The 17511-nt window shown below is 49.0% G+C and overlaps 1 protein-coding gene across 1 annotated transcript in view; it reads left to right on the top strand.

The window, feature by feature from the left end:
• The first annotated feature begins 1216 nt into the window (after positions 1 to 1216).
• Tacc2 (transforming acidic coiled-coil containing protein 2) overlaps positions 1217 to 17511 on the top strand; it is a 74560-nt gene continuing 58265 nt past the window's right edge. The window contains exon 1 of the mRNA XM_052197157.1: positions 1217 to 1582. Within this exon, the coding sequence (XP_052053117.1) occupies positions 1515 to 1582 (68 nt within the window). The 5' untranslated portion in view covers positions 1217 to 1514. The remainder of the gene's footprint in view (positions 1583 to 17511) is intronic.

Here is a 17511-nt window from a genome sequence, read left to right as displayed (position 1 = left end):
CAGAGAAGAAATATGAGCCCAGGAAAGTCAGCTGGCCCTCAAGCCCTGCAGCTTATAGGCAGGTAGCCATTCTAGATGTGTGGTCTGTGCAGACATCAGTAGCCACACTTTTAGAAAGCAGTCAGTACGTCGAAGGGAATCTTAAAACGTGTCGAGTAGCTTTGTTTTATTTTATTGTATGCACCAGTTGATTTTACTTCATCTTATTATTTTTTGGGGGGGTCATAAAGTCCATGATTCTTATGGGCTAACTGCCATTCCGGTTGAGGAACTGTAAATACTTAGAAAAGTCTTTCCACTTTCCTGTAAGCAATTATGTTTGAATCCAGTTGTAATGTTCAGGGCTCAGAAAGCCATTGTGTTGCATGTAAGGTGGTGGTTGGGGGTGGGGGTGGTAGGCACTTACAGGGAGATAGAATGCTTTTCAGGTCGCCTCCAGTGAGAAGGCCCAGGGCTCAACTGTAGAGACTTTCCCAGCTGCTCCCCAACAGGGAGATGGGGGGTCTGGCCCTGGGCGTTCCCAGCATCTAAGCCAGCCTGCCTATGTTTAGGATCAGGGATTTTCCCCTGTATGTTCATGATATATGAGGACCTGACTCAGGAGCACAGCTTGCATAGCATAGGGTTTGTCTTTGTAGAAAATTCTTCTGGTGGCCAAAGACCAGAGTCCAATTCCAGCCCCTGAAGGTGGTCCAGCAGGCCCGACCTCTGCAGAGTTGTTAAACAATGAAGGTATACTTGGAGGTCTGGCTTTGGTGGGCTGGAAGCCTAGAAACTGTGTGTGCCAGGTCGCTGCCCCAGGGACAGACTTTATCCTTGCCCTGCTATCCTGTCTGAGGAAAGTTCAGGTGTGTAGTCCTCAATTCCCACTGCAGCCAGTTTTACTGGTTCTGCAGCCCTCCTACAGTCTGGGGGAGTGAGAGAGAAGGAGCCAGTTCCCAACTTTGCCAACTGCTAGACCACCTTGCCCCGCCCTGGGGGGGGCGGCTTAAGTACCATTGAGTAGTACATTTACATCTCAAAAGACTCACTGTAATCTGGGCTTAGTGTGTGAGCAGAGGGGAGGGTCTTTGCCTCCCCTCCCAGCAGTTTCCGGAAGCAGTTGGAGCTTTGTGAAGATGCAGGCGTCAGGCCGCTTGGTGGTGACATCATCAAGTCCCAATACTCGGGCTGAACCGGGGGCTTTAAGGGAAGATCCTTTCCGACCTCGCCAGTGCTTGAGCTCACACTGCCTCCTCTCGGGCAGCTCCACGCGTATCGGCCACGCTCACGCACACACCTAGGCGCGCACCCGCCAGCAGCACTAGCACGCGCACACTGCCTTGGTGCTCGCCCCCCGGGCCGGCTCCGGCCTCGAGCCGCTGCTCCCAGTCGCCGCCACCACGGATGCCAGCAGCTGCTCCCATCTGCAGTGCAGCAGCCCCGGCCGCCGGCCGGCCCGCCCCGGGCTGGAGGAACTGCACCAGGACGCTGGCCCTGCTCGTGGCTAGCCTGCACGCCAGGGCTCAGCGAGGATGGGAGGGTCGCAGTCCCTGCAGCCAGCCCCAGCCAGTGACCTGAACCTGGAGGTTTCTGAGGCCATGTAAGTGCAGTGCTCTGCCTCCTGTAGCCCCGGCGGGGAGGAGAGGCTGCCCGGCTTTGTTAGTGCTTCTCTCCCCCATGTGGTGCAGCGTGAAGCCGAGGCTGGCCTGGGAAGCCTTGCAAAGCTTTACCTGGTGGCTGCTGCTTGTAGTGTTTTGTGTGTTAGCTGGACCGAGTTTCTTGCAGCCCCAGGATACCCCTGGAGCAGAAATAGCCCTCTGGAATTCGGTTTTGGTTATTCAGCAGCGGGGTGCATGGAGGTGGGGGCTTCTGCACTATCAGCATCTTTTCCTCAGCACCCCCGCCCCCACTGGTATTTCCTGCTAGGGAACTGGAGGCATCAAGGAGAGAAGGCCTCCTCCTAGGAGGAGTATTGTGCATGCTGGAAACTGTGCTGGGTTAGCTACTGCCACAGCAGGACGGATGGATGGCATGGGGCTCAGAGTGCGTGTGCCGCCGGGCTAGTCCAGGCATCACCGGGTACTCTCTCCTGCTAACACCGAGGACAAGGCCGCCTGCTATTATTAGGAAAGACAGCCAAACAGCCTTGTCATTGGTTGAGGCAGAGTCTGACTATGCATCGATCCAGGAATCCGATCTTTTCTCCAAACCACAGTGCTAATGTGCTCCGAAGTGGCTTTTTATTCCTGAGGAGTGTGTGTTACAGATGCTGCTTCTGTTATGGGAGTCTCCATTACAAGCCCAGTCCTGTTGGGGGGGATGGGGGCTTATGGACTGGGTCTGCCTTCCAGGTCACAATTCAGCAAGTAAGGCTGCTGTCCAAAGTGGGCTTGCCAGTCCCCTCTGAGATCTTCTCCCCTTTTCTAAAGAGGAGACTATTTCTGGAGACTTGTAGGGTGGGGGTGGCAGTGTGGGTTCTTAGGAGTATTCGATAAGTAACTTTAAAGCTAGCAGGCACTGGTCTGTGTATTGGAGTAGGGTTTGGGCCCCACGGGAGGGGAGTGTGGGGGCTTCCCCCCTTCACTGGCCTTCAGTGACATGCTGGACTCATGTGGTGATGTAATGCCGGGCTGAGCCGCCTGGGTTTTCAGGCTCTGGCTTTTGAACAGCCAGTCATTCTGAGGAGCAGGTGTGCATCCATCCTGTGTCTTTTTTCCCCGTAACTTGAGAGCGCAGTAGCTTACAATGAAGGTGTATTGTTTGGGAGTTTTTATGGTATGAACCTAGTGCCAGGCTGTTCTGTCACTCAGGTGCAATATTGTTAGGTGTGTGGACGATCCTACTGCCTTATAGGGCTCAAGAAAAGAAAGTGTCAGCCTTATTTTTTTTTTTTTCAAAGTCTCTGAACTGGAAATCAGTGACACCTGACACCTACCAAAGCACTGGAGGGACCAGAAAAGATAATGTGACCCTAGTAGGTTTGGGAAAACTTGCACCTTAGCCATTGGAAGTTAAGTTCCCTGGCCCCAAAGGTCCCTGTCTTCTGTCCTGGGTGAGTTACTGCCTTGTGTTCTGGGATCTGAGGGCTGAGTCTGGAGAGACTCTGGTAGGTGCATGTTCTTTTAGATAACAGTCTTTAAGGGTTTGTCCCATGCGGATAGTGGCAACAGGATGAAACTTGAGGCCCAGCGGCCACCTTGAGAGGGAGGCTGCTCATGCGATGTTTTCATTGTCACTTGGTCTGTTTTTTACCACTTGAGGCTTCTGAAATGTCTGAGAGTACAATTTAAGATGATACATTAGGCTCACTCATAAAAATCCCACCCTCTGCTCCCCAAGGTTTAGAAAAGTAGAAAGGGGAATTGTTGAGGGCTGTTGTTGGCATGGCGTTTTCATAGTAGTGTGTATGAGTATGTGTGCCCACGAGTGATACAGAGACACAGCAGGCGTGGCGGCAGAGAAGTGCTTCCATTGTGGGCCGATGTCAGGGGTTCGAGGTTAAAGGCCAGGTGTGCTCATCTGCCAGCCGCAGCCCACGGCAGCAGGAATCTAGAGCAAACATTTCTTGGGTGAAGGCTGGATTTACAGAGGACCACACATAAAGGTGAAACTGAGGAAAACGAGTGAGGGCTTTTGTTTGTTAAGAACTCTTTTAGTTTTCCGAGACAGGGTTTTTCTGTGTAGCTCTGGCTGTCCTGGAACTCACTCTGTAGACCAGGCTGGCTTCAAACTCAGAAATCTGCCTGCCTTTGCCTCCCAAGTGCTGGGACTAAAGGCGTGCACCACCAGGTTCTCTCTCAGATTTCAAGTTTGGCTGCCTGTAGATGGTTTTTTGTAGTCCCAGTGAACAGATTTGTCCCTCTCAGAGAGCAGTGAGATGAGGGAAGAAAACTGGGGAAGCTGAAGCCCTGTGGGTTGTGGGATGAGGGGCATGAGGGAGCGGGCGAAGAGCTGAGGTAGCCAGTCCCATGAGGAGACACATAAACTGTAGCCTCAGCCTCTGGCAGAAGTGCAGGGTCTCAGGCTCCACTCAGATTCAAATCTCCTTTTTAACCCCGCTTATTAAAGATCCCTGTGTGGCTTGGGGTGGCGTCTGAGGAGCCTCGGGACGATTATATCTCCTCTCAGTCCAGGTCTTTGTGAAACCACTGGCTGCTGCTTTAGCTGCTCCTTTCCTGTCTGGGAAGGAAGTTCTCACAGAAGCAATAACCACTTCCAAATGGCAGAAGGGGTGTGAGGAGAGGGAGAGCCGCCCTAACATACTTCTCAGTGAGGATAAGGGAGGTCTGTGATCAGCCCCGTAGCCCAGGGAGCCCCTGGGGATGTCACTCCCCTGAAGAGAGGCAGCAGCAAGCAGTTTGTCATCCGTTCCAGGGACTTCCCCACCAAGCCAACCATGGTAGCCAGTGCAGCCCGAGACAGAGTGGGCAGCCGCTCGCCTACAGGGCGGGCTGCTGGCACATTCTAGAAAGCAGTCTGCAAACATGGAAAGCTCCGGGACTGTGGTCCCCAGAGGATCCACAGAGGCGAGGAGGAGGAGGAGGAGGAGGAGGAGGAGGAGGAGGAGGAGGAGGAGGAGGAGGAGGAGGAGGAGGCAGAGGCAGGGAGACTGGAAGGATGACTGTCTGTAGAGGGAGGGCAAAGACTAAAGATGAGCAAATAGAAAATAGAGATTTAGGGGCTGGGAAAATGGCTCAGCCCAAAAGGTGTTTCCCCCCCCCAAACCCGATGGCTTGAGCTAGATACTTGCACAACGTCCATGTCGAAGAGAGCTGACTCCACATGTTTCATGGCGTGTGCATATACACAACTTGACTCGCACACACACCCATAAATAAATAGATGTAAACATTTGAAATAACAGTGTTTTGTTATGGGTTCCAGACAGTCACAGTTTCAGAAAGTGTATTTTACTTTGGCTGTTATCACTGGGCACATCTGGTAGTTAGCCCTCCCCTTCTACCTTCTTCTCTCCCTCGCTTGAATAACCGACAAAGTTGGCTATTGAGTGAGGTACAAGCTTGAGTCCCAAAGGCTCCTTGTGGGTGTCATCTCTTCTGCCATCAATCCTAGATAGCTGCACCCTGGCTGGCTTTGTGGCGCATTGCCCAGATCCGCAGGGTTCTTCTGGCCCTCCACCGTCTCAGAGACTTGCTCTGTGTGGGCACTGACAGGCGGTAGCATTCCAAGGCCTTTCCAGTGACTCCTGGACGGCAAGGGGTCATGCAAAAACTCTTTCCTGTTGGGGTCTTGGGATGGGGGTACCCTGCTGCTGATAGGTAGGCTTTCACATTTTAATCAAGTAGGAATGACTCTGCAGGTGAGGGTTACATCAAAGTCAGGAGATTATGGGCCGATGCCTCTCATCCCTAGCTGTTTCTTTCTACTATCCACAGTCTGTTTCTGTGGCTATATTGTTGGTTGCCTAGGAAACTACATTAGCCTAAAATACGATTGGTTCCTCTTGTCAGATGAGTACTGGAGCTAAGGCAGCACTCCGGGTCAGCGAAGGGTGTGGAACAATTCTGTCGCCACCCCTTGAGCTTCACAGTGTGGACTTGGCATCGAGAACCCTGAAAACCAATTGTTCCTAGACTCCTGCTTTTGTCTCAGTAAGGGAGGCCACTGGAACACAAGCACTAAGTCAGGCCCGCTCTCACACGCCCATCCTGAATCGGTTGTGTTCACTCACATGACTTTGCTCTGTTTGTATTTATGAATTCTCTTAGCAGTTGTCTCTGCTGGGCAGGTGGGTGCAGTTTGTCGGTGCCAGACGTGGGAACAGAGCTAGATGAGGCAGATGCCATGCTGGGAGTTAACGCTCTTTGCTTAGCCCTGTGAGGAGACAGATTCAGCAGAAACTTCTGTGCAATCTCTGTCAGGCATTTTTTTTTTTTTTTAAATTTAAGACAATGTCTGGCTATCTAGACGGGTCTCAAACCTGCTGTGTAGCTGCAGATCACCTTGAACTTTTGGTCTTTCTGCTTCTACCTCAGCAGTGCTGGGATTACAGATGTGTATCACCACACACACACATCGTTTATGGAGTGCCGAATGTATGGTCATCATGCATGCTGGTCAAGCAGTCTCCCAAGTGAGTGATAGCACCAATCTCTGCAGGGTTTTTTTTTTTGTTGTTATAGAAATATTATACTCTGTACATATAAAAGGTTATATACAATATATGTATGTGTGTGTGTGTGTGTGTATATATATATATATATATAAACATATTACATATGTTTATCTTGTAGTCAAATTTTATAGCTAAGGAAGCTGAATCCTCTGGATGGTTAAATCACGGGGTTAGAAAATCATAAAGGGGGGGCTAGAGAGATGGCTCAGCAGTTAAGAGCACCAGCTTGTACTTCTGAAGGTCCTGAGTTCAAATCCCAGCAACCACATGGTGGCTCACAACTATCTGTAACAAGATCTAATGCCCTCTTCTGAAGTGTCTGAAGACAACTACAGTGTACTTACATATAATAAATAAATAAATCTTTAAATTAAAAACAAAAAGAAAACCATAAAGGATCAGATAGTAAATGATGCTGCTCTTAGAGTACAAAAGCTGCCCTAGATCTACAACTTACTGTTCCAATAAGACTTTATTCCTGAAAAGCAGGTGATGGGCTATCGTTTACTAATGTCTTTTGTAAGGATGATTGGCACAGGGCTCAGACCGGTGTTTCTTGCCTTCCCAGGAACCTTTGAGACTTAGTCCACTATGTGCGCCTCATGCATACCCTTCCCCTTCCGGCACAGTCCTTGCCCAGCTCCATGTCTCCTCTAGGATTTCTTATGGAGAGCTCAAGCTGACTAGATACAAGGCTGGGTACCTGCTGCTCAGAGACTGAGGACCTGCCTAGCCTGAGCACCCCCAAACATAAACAGACATAAGGGTCTGGAGAGGGGTTCCCATAGGTGAGAGCTTGTAGAAACCCTGTTCTCCACACAGTGGGGTTGGGTAGAGCCTTTGGGAGCTGACAGGATCTGAGGGACTTCTATCCTTAGGGCAGAACCCCTCACTCCTGAGGCTGTGAGGCACATTTAGAAGGGCAGGAAGGGGCCCTCACCTGCACTGAGTTAAGGTTGGATCTCCCAGGCTCCAAGGCCAGGAGAAATAACTTCATTATTTTTAGCCACTCATCTTGTGGTGTTTTACTTTAGCATCAAACAGACTAAGACATTCTGAGGGGAGCTTCCTTACTCTATCATCATGTGTCGTTGCTGTTCACCTTAGAGCTTCTTGTCACCAGGACTCACAGCAAATGAAGCGTTTGGGGACATCTCCAAGACAAGGAAGACTCTTCCTTCACCTGTACAGTTATCTGGTGTTCCCTTCTTTCCAGAGTTTGGAGCTCCCGGGTGGTTTTGGAGGACCATGCCCAATTTGCGGACCCGGATGTCTTTTAACCCCACAGTCTAGGCTCCCCCTGAGATCTGCCTTGTGGTGCCAGCCCAGACCACAGTCCCTTTGGCTGGGCCTCATTGCCTCCCCATTCTCTGGGCCACCACTAGAAACTGTAGAAGGCCACATGCACACCGACACCTGCCCCTTCCAGCCGTATCTCCCACTGCAGGTGCCTTCTTCTGTCCTGCCTTCTACTCTCCCCGGCTTCTTCTAGAAGGAGGCTGCTCTCCTTCCCTAAAACTCTCAAGTCCTGCTTCCTAACTTGTGTAGCTAACTTCATGCATATTTGGCAGTCTAGGTCACACTGGTCCTCTGGTTTTTAATGTCTCTGTCAGTCAGAGTGTGTGTGTGTGTGTGTGTGTGTGTGTGTGTGTGTGTAAAATTGAGGGAAGATCAGAGGTCAGCGTGGAGTCAGTTCTCTTCTTTCATCAGATGGAGCCAAAGGGTCAAATTTAAGTTGTCAGGCAGGGTGACAAGCATCTTTACCAGCTAAGCCCATTGCTGGGGCTCATTCAGGACACAAAGCAACGATGCTGTCATTTGACCCTGAGCCGGGCTGAGCTGCAAGCACACCGTAGGTCCTGGGGTCCCCCAGGAACCACAGCCCAGCCTGTTCTAGCATGGCCGCGGTAAGGAGGCATCTTCTGCCCCCAGCCACTGCCCAGTTTGAAGTATAGTTTCTGCCTTGTTCAACAGGGAGAACCTCGAGGAAATTCAGGGATACCACACAATCCTGAAGGCTACCCAGCTCTCCTCATGTATTAAGTAGGAATTCTAAAAGAAACAAAGGCCACTCAGGGATACTCTGCAAGGCAAGACACATACACCCTTCTGCCGTTTTTTTCTTTTTTCTTTGACTGTGAAGCTAGATCTGGCGCTGTGCCTCACATTGCCTAAGCTCTGTCCCCTGCCACTCCTCATCCCAGAGCACACATCCCAAGCACCCTGTGCTTGAGCTAAGCTCAGTGCTGCCCCCCTCCAGGTCCTGCCTCCTGCATCCCTCCTGACCAGCAGGGTCTGTGGAAGCATCACTCCCACACACCCCTCCTATCCTGCTCTCTAATTTGTTCTCACTGGTTGCAGACTCCATGGTACTCACAGCCCGTGTGCACAGATTACGAGTCTGTCTGCTAGTGGCCTCCTCCCCTGTGCATCTTCCCCTTGCCTCCCACCCAACGTATGCAGGACTGGTCATCAATCTTGATCTGCTGCCATCTGTCACCCACCCAGGGCTTCTCTGTCTCCCTTGATGGCTCCAATGCTATCTTTCAACATTCCTGACCAATAACAACGCTACATCTGAGTGTAGCAGACGAATTTCTCACACACACATGGGTACCTTAAACCACCTCCAGGAAAAGCCTAATGAACCCAGACAGCACTATAGTCGTTTTAAGTTCTCACCCCCTACTCCACTATGCCATCACAGTCTCCATCACATTTTAGAGAAACAGGGACAAACAGTATCTAAGAACAGCAGGGTTAATACCTTCAGCCTGAACTGGGAGGTGTAATGTGCAAACCCAGCTGAGACACAACAGACGACACCCAGAAAGGAACGTGTCTGCAGGCAGGTTATAGGGCTCAGTGTTGTCCTCTCTCCGCCCTGAGGAGTCTCCTTGTACAAACAGTTCAGAGAGGAACCCCAATGGCGCCTCGCCATCCACCAGCAGCTCAGTGTTTCTCTCTTTCTGCTGTATTAAAAATCACCATCGTGGGCTGGAGAGAGAGAGCTCAGCGGTTAAGAACACTGTCTGCCCTTCCAGAGGTCGTGAGTTCAATTCCCAGCAACCACAGGGTGGCTCACAACCATCTATAATGGGATCTGATGCCCTCTTCTGGTGTGCATGAAATATATCAAATAAATCTTAAAAAATCACCGTCACCTGGGATCTTATCAACATTCACAAGATAAAAATGCTGATTCCTTCTAGGCTAAAAGATGTAAGCGAGGTAACACGGGAGTGCAGCAAATGATCATTAGCTTTGTTTTTTATATTTCTATGAACTCTGTCACCCACTACTGCACTGGACTTGTGGAGTGGTATGTGAGGAAGTCCTTTACCTGCAGAGGGCCTTTCTTGAGCTTCCACTGTAACACCGTAGCTTTAGGCTTGCTTTATAGATACTTAGTATGCCTTCTCTGCAAGTAAGTAGTTGAGTAGCAGAGGAAACTAGAAACACAGCTGCCAAGGGCTAAGAGAAAGGGGATGGGAAATGTTGGATAGAGGGAACAGATTTGCAGTTAGACCCGGGGATTACCTTGAGGATATTGGTTTAGCTTGGTGCTGATAGGCTCTTAAACAGAGGTTCTCAACCTATGGTCTCAACCCCATTAGGGACTGAACAACCCTTTAACAGGGGTCGCATATCAGGCATCCCTCATATCACATATTACATTACAATTTATAATGTAACAAAATTACAGCTATAAAGTAGCAACAAAATAATCTTATGGTTGGGGGGGTCACCACAACAGGAGGAACTGCATTGAAGGACTGAGGCATTAGGAAGGTTGAGAATCATTGCCCTTGAAAATACCTAAGAGTAGGGGCTGGAGAGATGTTTAGCATTTAGGGGCATTTGTTGCTCTTGCGGAAGACTCTGGTTTGGTTCCCAGCATCTTCAAGGCCGCTCCCAACCCTCTGGAACCCCAGATAACGATATAGATGATAGTGATATAAATGATATAGATACACAATACAGGTACAGATAGATACAATTTTAACTGGACCAAAGAACACAATAAACTCCCCCCCCTTTTGGGGCAAGATTTCTCAGGTAATTTTATCCCTAAGGTTCTCAGACAGGCCAATACAGTGCTCTTCTTTATTTTTAGCAAAAGCCAAAGGGGAGGGATGCCAACCCCACCTCCCCACTGCTATGACTGCATGGAGCTAGCGTCCCTATGTACTGGAGGGACTAGCCAAAGCGTGCCAGTGCCCTGACAAGACAGGCTTGTCAGTGTTCTCTGGGTGCTCTCCCCTCTTTATCTTGGGAGCGGTGGGTCAGATTTTCTGAACACTTCTAGGCTCCATGCCGCCTGCCCTGCTGACCTAGGCCAAACACACAGGTCACATGTATGACCCGGAGTGACACTGGTTGGAGAAACAAAGGAAACTCACAACTTCCAATCAGGAAGAAAGTGTGTATGTGCTGTTCACTGTCACACAAACAAGGCTGACAACAGCCACATGGTCTCAGCTAGGAGTAGGGCCAAAGAGAACTTCACTGGTGGCCTGTGTCTTGTCTGTGGAAGCAGGCAGGCCTTGGAGTTTGGGGGCAGCTCCAGACTGTAGAGAACATAAGCAACAGGAGAACATAAGCTTTGGAAGTGGTCAGCACTCAAGGTGTTATATAAGTGCAACTCAAACACGGTCATCCCGCTATATATATATATATATATATATATATATATATATATATATATATATATATATATATATATATATATATATATATATATATAAAATTTGAACATGTGAACAGGAGAGACATGGACAGCAATTAGATCTAGCCTTTGTACCACTCATGATGTAACCCCATCTCTTAGCAGCTGAGCACTGAGGTACCACCATACATAGAACATTCCTTTATTTCTTACCCATGGACTGAAAGGCTCTGGGAAACTGCGAGAAGCTCTCAGCCTCCTCTCCCTTGCCTCTCCCTGCTCCTTATTCGCTTCTCAAGCCTTTCTTGGACATCCAAAGATGTTGGCTCTGGCAGCTGTACCAGGCTTCCTGTGGTCCTCCGGTTACGGCAGGAGATAGATGCTGGGCTGTTGACTGGCATTTGTGGACCAAGCAGAGGCACCTGCTCTCCCTAGGGCGTTCCCATCTCTGGTCCAGGTCTTGGTGGAGCAGGCAGCTCAGAAGCTGAGGCTCAGAACTCCTCTAGCAACATGAAGACTATTAGAGGGCCAGGGGTGAGAGAGAGGGAAAGGCAACTCAGAGGCTCAGGGCGAGTCAGCTCCGGTACACAATGGAGGTGATATTAAACACACAAACCTGAGGCCTGAGAGTTTGGGGTTTGGAGTTTCTCTGTGGGAGATCCAGATTTCTAAAGCCACCGTGGCAGTTACTCTGGTAGAACCCCTCCCACCAATCACAGGAGACCTAACTCTTTTTTGCTTTTTTTCTTTAAGACCCTTTTATTTTAAGCCACAGCCATAGGCAAGGCCCAGACACCCCTCTTTAGAAAACCGCCATACCACACCTTACTGATGCACCTGGTCACGTGGCCAGCCTTGCTTAGAGCACACAACACAACCACTAGAACTGGTAGTTAAAGCTAAGCATGCCCCACAAATACAAAGAGGTTCCTGACCTCACGCCCACCCTGCACCCCCAAGTAGCCTCTGCTTACCCTCTTTGGACTTCTGCCCTTTACAGCCCCCAGGAGACTAATGCTTACTTTCCCAGCAGTCCTGTACCCCAGGGAAGCCTCAGGGTCACTCACGCAAGTAAATGTGCATCTGAGGAGTCTCTCCTCAAAGATGGCATGGCATACAGGTGTGTACGTGTTTTCCCTAAACCCATAGCGATGTCCACTATAGCTCCCTCAAATGACAGTGGTTGCGTGGAGCCTTTGATATGGTTGCTTCTGATGCTTCAGAGAGCCTCATCTGATCCATGTTTAAGGAGGCCCTGCTGCTCACTAGATTGTCTCAGTGGCCAGCAGGAGTGAGAGTACCTCCTGTGGTTGCCTCCTGCTGGGTGTTCTCCTACAGCAGGTGACAAGGCTCTTGTCTAGCTCAGCCTATTTCCCCCCCACCTGCTGACACATGCTGGCCTCTCTTAGAACCAAACACCAGTGTCCCGAAGAGACAAAAAGGGGGATTCAAGTGGAGGGCCCGGACCCAAGCTGGCCGTTTTTAACCCCAAATAAACGACCGACTCATTTTCTTCTACAGTAAGGATCTGTAATCTCAGTTGTTTTCCTGATGGGAAGGACGTCTGGTTTAAGCTTGCCAAAGTCTATCTAAAACTGTGGCTTTTAGCAAATTGTATGTCACAGGGAAACTCTGAAAAAGGTGACCGGATTCCCTGCGAGTCATGGCGAGAAACGTAACAGGGGGTTTGGCAAAATGGTGTGTCTCTTGTGAGATTAAAACAACTTCTGTTTTTTTAAAAAAGGGAGGAAAGTCTGTGGGAGTGGGGTGTAGCTGGGTAACATCCTCCTAACAGTCTTCCATGGCCTCCAGGTATGTCCAAGGCTAGCCCTGGAGAGAAAATGCTTCAAGAGCACTCTGGGCACCTCCCTGGGATGTAGAACAGGAACAGTTAGCCCTCTTGGGAACATCAGAGGGGGACCCTGCAGCAAGGGGCATACACAGTGTCAGCACCTTTGTCTGATGGCACTGGCTGGTGACAGGCAGGCAGCTGATGTGACTCAGGGAGCACAGGTGCCTACCCCTAAGCCAGAGACCTGCGTGGCGGAAGGGGAGAAATGACCCCTTCAAGTTGTTCTCTGACCTGTCACCTGCAAATAAATACATAAAAGCCCAAACAAAACAAAGAACCAAACAGTGAAAGCAGATGTGGTGCCAGTCTGCAAACAGTGCCTTTGAACAAGAAGAAGAAACAGGACTTAAATCCTTTGTCCCTTTCCTGCCGATTTTTCCCATACAGTGAAAACGAAGAGATGACTTGGAAACAGCACACTCACTGGGGCAGCCTGTGGGTTTTGCTCAGTGTGTGGAAGTGCACATCTCTCTAAGGCATCGCGCACCCTGGAGTAGGTTCACAGTCTCCTCTCATACATAGTATAGCTTAGTCAGCTCAACCTCTGACCCCTTATTACAAATTCAGAACAGATAAAAGTATAAATTAAATTACTTTCTTTACATATATTACAGGAATTAGCCCTGACAGCTTATAGAAGACAGCTGTAAAGTGGTTATTAATTATAGAAGTGAGCATCTACAGATTTGGCTCCGAATGTGGGCAGGCTGCTACCAGCCTTGGGCCTGACTTTCCTGATTTGTATCAGGGGCAGGAGGAAAGTAATTGATGCTTGGGGTGGCCATGGGAGCTGCGTCTGTGGTTATAGTGCACTGTGCATGCTGAGAGGCAGAGAGGCAGAGAGGCGTTCACCCACTCACCACGCCTCCTTTACAGTGCAGCAATGATTCATGAGTTTACTGATTCCTTATTATACACACACACACACACAGAGAGAGAGAGAGAGAGAGAGAGAGAGAGAGAGAGAGAGAGAGAGCATTAAAGCAGCTGTAGATGAAGAATCATAAAATTAAGTATCAAATTGCACTTGAATATTTAGTAAGAGCGGTCATCAGAGAGAAGTGCCTGACACTGAGGTACGCAAGGTTTCCCCTCTTGTGGTCTCAAGACACTGAGACTAACACTGAAGAGCAAAGAGCAGGTCATCCAGAGCTGGGGCTGGTTCCTGACTGAGGGGAGCTATGAAGAGCCATGACCAGCTGACGGCGGGATGGATGGCGGCGGAGTGCACACACTGGCTTCTCCTACTCGGGAGAACCAGGTAGATGGAGAATAAAGTCTGTCAGGCAGCCTCGAACGTGGGCAGTGGTAATGGTGACCATTTGTTGGGACAAGGGAGGACTCATGAACCTACTGCAGGGGTCTCCCTCTGAGTTCAATTTATGTTGATCATTCTAACTGCTCTGAGATTATCAGCAGGGCCAGGATGCTGGGCTGAGGGCAGACCTGGGTTGGGGACAGTGACCAAGATGGTGAGAAGCATAACACCATGTTTTAGGCACATAAAGGAAGGGAAGGTAGCAGATGTCAGAGGGAGGGCAGAAATGCCAGGTTATACTTCGGGAGAGTTTTGATTAAAATAATGTATTTATTTACCATATAATTGGTACAGGGAGAGAAAAACTTTGATAATTCTAAGAGATTCTCAGGTCCTTACGAGCCAGCTTGTTTAACTTAAAAACACTGGTGCCAGTCAGTGGTTTAAAGAGAATGGCCGGTTAGTCACCTTAGATTTCAGTTACTTGTAACAAATGCCAGTGAACTGATACAATTCCCCACATGACTGTAGGCATTGTCTCAACAGACACTCAAAACAGTCAAAACAGACACTTGTAGTCCCTGCCATCAAACTACTCAGTTGCAAGCAGGAAGTGAGTGTAAATCTGACAGTAGGCACCTGGCTGCTACTCTCATCAGGCCTGGGGCTAGACAGGCGCCAGCCTTCTTGCTAATTCTTCAGACCAATGTCAAAGCCCAGCTCCGTGTTTTGAGTTAACTCCTTACATCAAAGTTCGAAAGTATCTATTCCCACAATGTGCATGCTATTTCAAAGAGGTGCTTCGGGCTTTAAGAGAAAGTTTAGTGCAAGGTGAATTACATAGTAAGGGGTTTGTTTTTTCTTTTCTGTGTGTCTGCCTGTCCTCATTTGTGTGTGTGCATGGGTGGTGGTGGTGTGTGTGTGTCTGTGTATTTGTGTATATACTCATTTGTGTGTGTGCATGGGTGGTGATGAATGTGTGTGTGTGCATGGGTGGTGTCAGCTACGTGTGTGTGTGTGTGTGTGTGTGTGTGTGTGTGTGTGTACATGCATATGGAGATCAGAGGTTGATATCTGGCATCTTCCTCAATTGCTTCTCAACCTTGTTTATTACATTTTATTTATTTATTTTTATGGACCCCTATGTGGAGGTATGGATCAATTCTCGGCAGGAGTCAATTTTTTCCCTCTACCATGTAGATCCCAGGAATCAAACTCTTGGGTCATCAGGCTTGGCAGCAAGCCCCTTTACCTGTAGAGCCTCTCACGGGCCCCATTTATTTATATACACATTTATTCATTGAGATACTTGCTTCCAAGGTGGAGAGGTGCTACCTCTCCAGGGCCACATTCCAGCCGGCATTACAGACTTGTGGGTACCAACTCCTCCCACTGTTGTGTACCTAGTAAACATGCTGAGGTTCCCTTTGCTGTGGTAGTGTTAGGAGCCCCTCTTGATCCCAGCTGTCTTCCCTAGACTGTGCTGGGGGTGGGGCTGTGACTCCATCCTTGGTGAGTGGTTCTGGTGGCTGTGGCTGCTCTAGACTGTGCTGGGGGTGGGGGGAGCTCCATCCTTGGTGTTCTGCTTTTCCACACTTATCCTCCTGGGTTTTTTCCTGAACTGCTATGACTTAGGCCATATCCAGCTGTGTGGGCAGGCCTGGGTGGAGTCCCATTCATCATGCCCAGCACAGATAAGACTTGAAGGAGCTTCCTGAACAACCCAGGCAGCCCTCAGAGCCCCCAGCAGCATGGGAGGCTTTCCCCGTTGGAGTTGGCATCTTCTCCCATGGCAAGGCAGCTTGCTGTTTCCGATACCTGAAGCTTCGGTATATATTTTTCTGAGTTACAAAAACAGCCTTGATTTGTGTATATTTAACTCTGTGCGTCGGCATCAGAGTGTGCAGACATGTATATGGATTTATGCACATTTGCCTATCTTTCTCCTTCATCACTCTAAATCTACTCCATATGCATGCCCCCAGGTTTATTAACTACTTCCTCAAGGGGGTGGGGGAGAGAAAGATTCCAACTTAAATTTACTCAAGCAAAGAGTTGTTATGAAGATGAGATTTCCAGAATATCATTGTACGAAGGCACAGAAATAAAAGGGCAGTTTGAAAGACTTCTCCATTTCTCTCTTCTTTTATTAAAAATGTGTGTGTGTGTACATGAATCCACAGTGCACATATGGAGATCAAAAGACTTAAAGAGTTTATTCTCTCCTTCCATTATGTGGGTTTCTGGGATTGAACCCTGGTCTTCCGGTTTGGTGGCAAGCACCTTTACCTGATGTGCCCTCTGACAGCTGGCCCTACTTCCCCCAAGTATTGAGTCTCCACCTGGCTTTTCTACAGGGGAGTCTTAACAAGCCACAGGTATACAAGCCACTCAGTAACATTATGTTTCTTCAATCATGGGGCCAACCAGAATGCTGCTTGGCTTTTGAGGGGTTCCTGGAAAGATAACAAATGAGGCAGTTTAAAAGCCAAGTGTCTATAAAGGGTGTTTGAAGAAGCATACACACACACACACACACACACACACACACTGCCCATTGCCACAAGAGCTTCACACACACACACACACACACACACACACACACACGCCCACACTGCCCATCGCCACAAGAGCTTCCTCCATTCTAGAAACACTGCTGGTCGTTAGAGGTTGAGTCGTGTCTACCCCTCAGGATGAGCAAGGGTGAGCTCCCAGGACCCACCTTCACATATATATTCTACCACAGACTCTCTCCACAGTTGTTCTGGCAAAGCACTGACCACATTTTCTGTGGCCTCCGGATTCCCTTTCATAACCAACTAAGTAGCTTTAGCCAAATAAAATAGGACATGTGCCTAGCTGGCTTGCACGGCACATTCCCCAAGATCCAGTGCTTTGCAGAGTTGGAGTTAGAGCTACATTGTAGGGGTCTCTCAGTTACTGTTTCCCAATGGAAATAACCCAGTTGGGAGTCATAGCCTGTTCAAGCAGAAATTTATTTAGCCAAGCATGAACTGTTCTAAAGGAGGGCAGCTGCGTTGGGGTAGATGTGAATGGTGTGTTCATGGGGTATGCCGTCCACCTCCCGAGTAAGAGTTGACTGTCTCTCCTCCAGGATGTCTCTTCCACTGTTCCTCTGCAGTACACAAAGTCAGATGTGTGTCAAAATTCCAGTGTGAATAATCATAAGGAGGCGTTTGCAGAAGCAGATCTGTGTTCCTATGTATGTGGGGGAATGATCTAGTGCCTTCGTTTCTGATGGAGCAGGAACCACCTATCTGCAGCTGCCAGAATCTCTGCAGAGGAGCATTCTGACCTCAGAGGAGACACAGCTTGCGAACCCAGCTATAGATCTCACTGCGGTCTGTTATCTAAGGCTGCTCAGGGCCCCATGATTGATCCCTTGGCTGTGGGTTAAGATATTCTCCCTTTCCAGGGTTAAATCGTTCTGGATATTTTAACTTGAAACTTTATCATGAAAGCTGAAGCCAGAGTTTTATAATAGTGTGTCAAGGTACACAAATAGGAACAGAGCTTTTGGGAACCTCCCCCCCCCCCAACTCCCTTCTAGCTCCATCATTCATATCTATCCTCTAAGTAGGAATTATAGGGAG

Source organism: Apodemus sylvaticus, chromosome 1 (genome assembly GCF_947179515.1).
Source record: "Apodemus sylvaticus chromosome 1, mApoSyl1.1, whole genome shotgun sequence".
Taxonomy (NCBI): domain Eukaryota; kingdom Metazoa; phylum Chordata; class Mammalia; order Rodentia; family Muridae; genus Apodemus; species Apodemus sylvaticus.
The sequence above is the reverse complement of the archived record's forward strand: the minus strand, read 5'-3'. Positions and strand labels throughout refer to the sequence as shown.